Below are 8,938 nucleotides of genomic sequence, written 5' to 3'. Positions count from 1 at the left end.
GATTTCAGTAGCTTCCGTAGGCGGCGACTGTATGGCCCAATTTCCAAAATTGGCTTGACCATGTCCGGCTTCTGATGTGTTGTGGTTTAAAGGGAACATGGACGGGAAGCGTCTACATCATAGAACGACTTGCGTCAATTTTACATAGCGAATATCGTCCCACCTTTAACGATAATGCTGAAAATCTCATTAATTTCTCTGGAGCGTGATCCCCGGGATCACTCCCAGAGAGTCTACCCAAGAGTTGGATGCGGATGCGAACTGAAATTCTTGTCTTACTAATCATTGATTTCCTGATTTGGGGGACTTGTGGTGTTAGCGGCCGTCAACGAGCATTTCATCCTGGTAAATACAGTTAAACCTAGTCAAAGTCAAGTCAGACCGAGATATGGCCGGGAACACGTAGTTATCATCTTTGTGCTCGACGGAGGCTATGCAGTCGAGATTCGTGGCCAAACCCCTTCGGTCATCGATTATTAGGACTGGCGTGGAAACTGCATCTTTTCTTCAAATGTCTATCCGAGTCTCAGAGTCTCCGAGCCGAGAACTGGCGACTAGCTTCGGCGACTTCGACCGACAGCTACTTCCGCATTTACGCTTAAGCATTAACGGCGAGTCTTGTCGATCGACGGAAATCCCTTGGCGAAATAAATTTTCGTCAGCCAGTACGTGAGCCTCCAAATTGTATTAGCCACTGTTGATGGAATGTTCTCTCAATTGTTTGGAAGAAATATCCCTTTACTTCCTCTTACGGAACTTGAAGTTGATTCCTCAGCATAAGGGTATTGATTGATCACTGGCTTAAATAGCGGACGCTTGTGTACTACCGTTCTAATCGGTCTTCTGGCGCTGGGCTATGGCTATCGCTGACGGGGCTTGCATGCAATATCCGTTAGTCTGACCATATTTCGCTTGTCCTACTTTCATAAAGTACTGGTCACCTGTTTCGGCTTCCCATTCAACAGGGACCTAATATAAGTGTCCAGCAAAATGGGAGCGTTGTCATCCAGAGGGATATGATAGTTGTCAAACGTAAAATCACGTTGCAATAGGAATTGGTTGGGACCAAAATCCAGCAGTAGCTTTTTCGTAAGGAAGGTGGCCGGATGACGATGCGCTGCCCTGCTTTTGTTACGGTCTATAGCTCCAGTCCAATTCTTGGCATAGGATCGGCACTTGAGAAGTCAGATCAAGAAAGGAGGTGGCTACAGACAGGTGTTTAAGACATAAGCTTGGTGCACCAGTAAAAGATTTTCCGGGTCCTATAGTCTACATGTATGGATATTGTTGCAACTAATGCGAGAAAGAGATGTCTAAGCTAGGTCGAGTTCACAATAATATAAGGCAGCGGTAGGTCCCCACAGCGCAAAACGCACATGCCGATGCTTCTTCCTGGCAGTCCCTGTGTAAGCTTTGAGATAATAAAAACACCGCTACAACGTATTATACTTTCTCTTTCTTTTGAACCTGGCGGCAATTGGGTTGCACAGGAGCAGTTTCCCGAGCCGTTCCGAAGGTCTCGCCGGAATGCCTGTTTCTGCCTCACCCCAACTCTTGTGGGAGGTGTTGAAGACGCATATTGCAGAATCCCTGGGGATTATTCAAGCTGGAACATCTCAGTCTCGCCCTTAACGTATAGAGTTTGTTGAAGAAAGTAGTGCAAATACGGCTATTATGACTAGGCAGTTCATACGACCGGCGAGTGAATGCAACCGAAAGTTCTATGGTTGGTGCCGTATCTTTCATTGACAAACTTCACTAAAAAGTGAGACGAAAGTGCTCGCCGAATACCAGGTCGAACTGTCTTTTGGACCTGACTGACCAGCCTCAGGTGATAAGGAAAACCTCTCGAGGTATGCGAGTGATTTCACTTCCATCCACTCTCTTCAGTTAAATTATGACAAAATGAAGGTACTCCATCAAGAGAAAAGTAGATTCGCAAAACAATGAAACCGACGAAGGAAATGGTTGCTATTGTGCGGTTGTCATCGGTGCTACGTATAAGCTTGGTGACGGGAGCCATCTCGAATCGTTGACTGTCCTCTGTGGACCTCTGATGCTTTGCATCGAACGATGCCAATTTCTCAGAAGCACTGTTGCTGCTCGCTAGCCTAATGAATCTAGCGAGCGACTACGATCGATCTCATTAAATATACCGCGGTTCTTGAGTGAGAGACCCTAGAAGATATTGACCGTTGAAAGTCACAGATCATAGTTAACGTCAGTGAGATTTGGCAGCGGCTCCTTGGAGAGTTGTTGTCTTCATGTTGCTATTGAGCGGAACACGTTACTACATCGCTTTCGCATACTCTCATATGATAAGTTATAGTATCTATGATACGTTCTTTCATCAATGTCCTCTCAAGGCGACCCGACAGCCACTGGCGACTATTTGGCCAATACCACCCATCATGCATCACTGGCTGTATTGTTTTCGACCAGGCGAGGGTAGCGGTAACGCCCTTGAACCAATTGTTTCCAATCATGCAGCCATTTGACAGGATCAGCCCATGGGACTCATCCGTTTTGCACCCAAGTAGTGCGAGTCTATCAGATCATCAGCGTAGTGTCAACGGTGAATTTCATGTGGCAAATGTGGCGTAGACCTTATGACTAGAACGAGCTCGCGAGTTGATGAACATAAAGCTTTCCCAAACATCAAGTGAACATAGGCACCGTGGTAGTCACAGATGAGAACTAAGATGGATTCCTTTCTCATGACCAAGTCCTCACAATCAAAAGATATTTAGGTAAGTACTCATAAAAAGTTTTTGGTGCAGATGATTTTCTATAGTTTTATATTGCACCGCTGACCGACTCTCGAATAAAAGATACCAAAGTTTAAATCTAGATTCAACATCTTCCGAATCGAATAAAACACTTGCTAGATACATTTGATAAAGGAATGCCCAGCTCCAGTCGTCAGTGATTTCTAGTAATATGACTGAATCTTCGTTCGCGACCTGCGTGGTTAGCAAAGTCAACTGCGGAGGCTGCACACAATTCTCAGCGAGAAATCTTTCTCTGTGGCCAATGTACTTTGTTAGCTTTCTGATGCTGAGACCATTGGAGAAGACTTTTCGAGTAACCCTGTAGGCTTACTAGACCGAGCTGGGCCCTCCTGTTCTGCCGCCTCCCATGAATTCATGTCTTCAAGACGTATCTGATCAAGATCGCACCTACAATAACCATCTTGAATGGACGAGCTATTGCCGACCATTCTGTCGGAGTTTTCCACCCATTCTTCCAGCCCGCCAGTGTCGCCTTCCATGCGTACATCTAGCTTCCCAACCCCGGACAGATCAGATGAAGTACGATGCCTGAGATTACGATGGTGATCCTGGACCATGGCAAATAAGTATTGGTCTACTTCACCAAATCTTATAACGAAGGCCGACGCCACCTCGGAGTAATTTGCCGTGTTCTTAAGAATGTCGAACATGGTCGCAGAGGTACCGCTACAAGCGCCATTTGACAAAGTTCCGCAGTCTTGGGTTTGTAGTTCTTTATTGGTGGACAGCGAAACTTGAACGTCCATGTACGGAAGATTTCTGACATAAATGGCCACAAATGATGCTGTGTATGTAGATAATGAACACGACGAGAGGTGAGTGCGGAAGACTGCCACCTGATAAGCGGATCAAAGATACGATAACTTACGCTGCTCTGAACAATTCGCTGGCATTATCCTCCCAGAATTCGAGAGGGGCCACGCTTTGCGTTGCGGAAGGGTAGGCTCGTCCAACGGACCCTCCGGCTTCTGGCAGTTACTAGCTTCAAATTGAAGGTACGTACTGACGATGGAGCATTATCGCACAGATGTAAAGCAAGAGATGTAAGAGGACGTAAGTGCTGGAGTTGTTTTCGTGGCGAAAATAGTTGGCTGTGGCCATGCTCAAAAACATTCCCGGACTTTCAAGCCTGTGACTGAATATCTCTAGTTCTCTTCGCAGTCTATGGAACGTAGAATCACGGCTACAAGGTGGGAGGCTCTTCCCTAGGAAAGAACCTCCCGTATTCGTGTCCTGAGAGATACGAACCCTTATGTCCGTCAGCTGAACAAACCGTCCGAGGAGACTGCATTCACGGGGCGTCTCGGGCTCAGAGAAATTGCTGGATAGAAGCGGTTGTTTGATTTGACGACTCAAATCGAAACCTTCCTTTGCAGAAGTAAAACTATGTGTGCAGATCTTTGGAAGAAGGGCCTCTCTTTTCCACAGGAAACGAGATGATCGAAGATGGAGCAACTGAACATCGTTCTGCGTTCTCGTTCACCAGTTGCCTCTTCGCATGCAGTATTCGGTTCGACTTCGTGCCCGAGCCTGAGCGCTTGAGCCACACACCCCGCTATACCAGTGAGCAAACAGGCTTTGAGGTCCTCGTGTTTCGGTGAGATCAAAGAGCAAGCATAAGCAGCGCCTGGACGCGCTCGACCGATCCAACGGATGTTGCCATAAGGAAAGAACCTAGCGATTTATCCAAGAGCCTCGCAAATGAGTCAGAAGTAGCGAGGCCCTTTTCATGAGGTGTATTATCCTTGCGGCGGAACTTGGTTCCGACTGATTTCTCTTCCGACATAAGCTCGACGTAAGATGAGAGCTCTGGGTGGTATCTTCCAGTTAACCCTAAGAGCCCAAGAAAAACCAGACTGGTGTCTGAGGGTACCTGATTTTGCCCTGTAGCCAGATCATAGATTGCTTTCTTTCTTGTCGGTTGACGAATGAATGGTAGTTTAACCGTGAAATGCTGCTGATAAGTGAACGGTATCCTATCCCACAGGTCTTTGTCGATGCCCTGGATGGCCCGTAAACCCTCGTGATGACTGCTCTTTGGCATTATCGTCTTGCCAGTTTTCCGAGGTTGTTTGTGCTCAGGAGCTGGGAAGCCTGCATCCTACTTATTCCTAAGCGAGGAAGCAGGACTTTTGATGGCAATGGAGCTGGGACGGGCCAAACAAACTTGCTGCCGCTCTTTTTGCAGTTATAACACGGAGAGTCCAGCCGTCCAGTATTGTCGCATTTGATTTTGGATCGTCTGCACCTCACAGAGGCAATACTGGACCGTATTCGCATTGTAGCCATCGTGTTTGTCGACGCCTGAAACTGGGACGTCGACCTTGCCAAGCTGCTGGCGAGTATTCAATTAGATGATAGGCACCAGGGCAGGACCAAATCCAACGTAGTCTATCTATGCCTAAACGGTCATGAGCAGGCACAGCATTGTCGAATTCGCTGGCTGATAGGGCGAGTTGAGGGTTAACAGGCCAGAAGGAAAGGTTGACGAGGAGTACAAGACCTGATTTTACGATAAGAATCGCTGACTACTCCCTTAGGGTAGTGTCTCAAAGGTCTATCTAAGACCTACCCCCCTACGACGGATCACCCCCAACGACGGATCACACTTTCCCATACAAAATCTACTTTTATACATATATGTAACTATTAAGTTTAATAATAATAAAAATATATAAAAACTATTTTTAATATTAGAGTTTTTTAAATACCTATAATATTAAATTTTCAAAATAAAATAATCACTAATTATTTAATAAAATATTATTTAAAATTCACATATTAATTTTTTTTTAATAATTACTAATAAAATATAGTTTTTTAAGATTTTATAATTTTATTATATTTATTTTAATTTCAAAACTGATTTTTCTATTTTATTATGTTTATAACTTATCTATATATATAATATTTTATTAGTTTAATTAAAGAATATTAGATTTTATTAAAAAAAGATAGTATAACTTATAAATAAAAGATTAATTAAATTATAATAAGATTAATTAAAGTTTATATTATATTGAATATTTCTTATAGATTTTTAATATAAAAACCTAAAGTTTTGAATAAAATATTAAAATTGTTAAGATTTATATAGAGATTCTTTTACGTTTTTAACAGTTTATATATTATAATATATTATTAAATAAAGAATTAAAAATAATAACTTAAACTTTTTATTTATAAATTCATAAGCTATTATTAAATTGTAATAATTTTTATTAATTTTTATTTTTAATTAAATACGGAGTATTAATAGGTAAAATATCGTGAATTTGTATGGGAAACTGTGATCCGTCGTTAGGGGTGATCCGTCGTAGGGGGGTAGGTCTTAGCCCCTGTTATCTCTTCGTAAGAGACCTCTCAAATTTCAATGGAAGGCTTGACCCCTGCGAAGTTCTTAGCATAGCCACAAGTGCTGACTCTTTGTTGGCCATCCGCGCAGATTACGTCATAACTCGACCAGTGGCTTCGTTTCTGCTCCACCAAAAATTCAATTCTTCTCTTATTGATTGGCTTGGGATGCCGAAGGGTTCCTCGGCATACCTCTGCTCACTACGGATAAGATGCAGTAATTTCCTATGACGGACTGAGATCTTGGACTATGAAATCATCCACGGCCAGAAGTAAGCAGTTGAATCCATCCCCGTGATGTAGTAGAGGGCTGCGTCAAAGAGCAAGGGCCTCTTGTACTGTAAGAAGGCTGACTCCGTGTGAGCTCGATGGTTTCTACAGAGCGCTAGTTTCCTATCTGTCCTCTTCCAATTCTACGCATCGATAATCTACAGATATTTCTTAGGCAGATGCTAAATGACGAGGTTAGCGATTGCCATGAATCAGCATATAAAACAGCTTATAGCAATCGGCATCATAGTTGTGGTCTGTTTTCTATCTAAGCGGCGGCATTTAGAAGGGTCTCTTTGACATGACCTTAGATACACCCTCATCTGTCTCACATAGTATCCATGCCCTTTATTGTCGCTGTATTAGCTCTTTTCATAACAGCGGTCTACTTGTATGACTATTTAATTCTCAAAAAAATAGAAAACAAGCTGGAAGTCAAGCACTGGTAATTGCGTCCCTTTCGCAAGATGGGATATAATAATAGCCTTATCAGGTACCTAGGCATGCAGGCTGCCACTTTCGCCCGCATGAGTGGGCCAATCCTTTTCTAAGATATTAATTACACTATCCGGATAACATTCTATATAATGGAGATCTGAGAACGCAATGTTAGACTGGGTTTGAGGTAGGGAATTAACGCGGCCGGCTAACCCGATCCCAAGGCCCCTCGCAGTTCATTGTTCTTTCTATCCAACGTCATTATCATCCTGTAAGATTTGGGATTCTACGCTGACTGTGCATGTGCAGCTAGAAAAGGGGACAGGGACTTGACTACAAGGGCAAATTTAGTTAGATAAATGCCTAAGATACAGGAGGATCGAACAATCCAAGCACAACGTTGGACGACGCGTGCTGTTCTGTACGGAGAGAAAGAAATTGAATGAGTAGGTGATCTTCATCCTATTCACACGATCCGCGTTGAACTAGAACTTAAATCGTCTTCAGAAAAAGAGAAGACACCAAAGCCACTGGCCTTAAGACAGCCTCTTTCCACTCGGTCTGTCTCTCTTGTACCTATGAGTGGCAGCGAGGCTACTTCCTTTTAAGGGCACGGCAATGTCGTCAACTTTGTTGATTGTTTAACGGCGCCATCGAGTTCCGTAACAGAGATCTGACCCTCTCCCTTTCCATCATTACTCATACTCAAGTAGTTGTTGATGATGAGAGTGAATTTGCCTCCAGTAGAGTTGCAGCCAGAGCGAAATTCGGTGGAAAGGGTGTTAGTGAACTTGGTTACGGCATTAATGGGTGCTTTGAAAGGCCATTCCATTTTGATCGTTCCCGGGTTTCCCGCGTACTTGTACTGGTTCTCGTACTTAGCCCAGGCACCTTCGGTCAACAAGACGTATCCCGTGAAAGTGCCGCTGCAATATTGTCAGTCTAAATGTAGAATTTGACCGTTTCAAGATCACGGCCTGTAAAGATCTTTCCCTTACCTCAAAACGACCAGCTGTCTTTCAGCAGCTGTCTGGATATCGACTTGGATCTGACACTTGATCTTTTCCTTGAACTCTCCAGGCTCTGAAATTGAATGTTAGTGATGATTGTGAGACTTAAACAGGCCATTTTGAAAAACCTACCAATTGTGGTGTTCAGAGCAGCATAGAACACGTCAAAGTTGCCACTGGGATCGAGGGTCCCATTGATAGACCCAGTAGGGCAGCCCTCTCCACTGTATCTGACTGCAGTGACAGCAAAAGTGACATTATCCCCGGCTTCCTGACGTTGTAAGACGCTGTGGAGGGGGTTGGCGAGAGCGGCGCTAGCAATAAAGGGAAGGAGGATTAAAGACTTGTAAACCATGATTGCGACGCAGTTAAGAAAACTGTGAAATCTGACAAGATGAGTTGTTTTGATGATGGCGAATGAGTCTTACCGCTGTGTGCCAGTCTCAAGCTCTGTACTTATAACTTTCCAAAAAAAGCAAGGCAAAGAGGTCAGTGTTCAAGATGTTGAAAACTAGGTTCCGGGAGGCCCGAATCCCAATTTCCTACAGTGGACCTGAAATGGAGAGATCTACGGATATATTTGCACTGTTTTCCTCATTTAATAGAATGTCTCCCACATTGGAAAGCTGTTAGTTGAGGTAAAATAATATTCAGCAAGATCCTTGAAGCGACGAACCGCAGCGGCCCAGAAGAGTGTCATGATATTTTATGTACGGGCTTCCTTTAGTGATGAAGTCGCACAGTGCAAGTTGATTAGCTAATCCCTTTCCCACCTTGATCACATGGGGTCTAGAACGACACTCAACGTGGCGAAGCCTACTAGCGTCGTCTTCGCTTTAGAAGTGTGTTTTATGGATCGGTGTTCTGTCGTATGATCTTTCGCTGCACCTCTAATTGAGAATTTAACTTTATTTAGTCTCCTTACACAGAACGGCCCATTTTTCTCTGCTTGAGTTCTGCTTATTTAATGAATATGAATGACCCGTCAGCTCCGAACCAGATTCCGCCGGGTATATGGATACAGGACCGCAATAGTTCCCCGCAGTGTTGTACTGGCCTGTGCTTCCATCGTCA

At 43.9% G+C, this 8,938-nt stretch overlaps 1 protein-coding gene across 1 annotated transcript; it reads right to left on the bottom strand.

Annotated features, from left to right (window-relative positions):
* Nucleotides 1–7,458: 7,458 nt before the first annotated feature.
* CORC01_00084 (uncharacterized protein) lies at nucleotides 7,459–8,219 on the bottom strand (the record flags this gene model as incomplete). The annotated part of the gene is made up of 3 exons (XM_022611742.1): nucleotides 7,459–7,780; nucleotides 7,853–7,937; nucleotides 7,997–8,219. 3 exons carry the CDS (start codon nucleotides 8,217–8,219, stop codon nucleotides 7,459–7,461), a joined length of 630 nt encoding a protein of 209 aa, XP_022481747.1.
* Nucleotides 8,220–8,938: the final 719 nt, after the last annotated feature.

Source organism: Colletotrichum orchidophilum, assembly GCF_001831195.1.
Source record: "Colletotrichum orchidophilum strain IMI 309357 chromosome Unknown Scaffold_1.1, whole genome shotgun sequence".
NCBI classification, from domain to species: domain Eukaryota; kingdom Fungi; phylum Ascomycota; class Sordariomycetes; order Glomerellales; family Glomerellaceae; genus Colletotrichum; species Colletotrichum orchidophilum.
The sequence above is the reverse complement of the archived record's forward strand: the minus strand, read 5'-3'. Positions and strand labels throughout refer to the sequence as shown.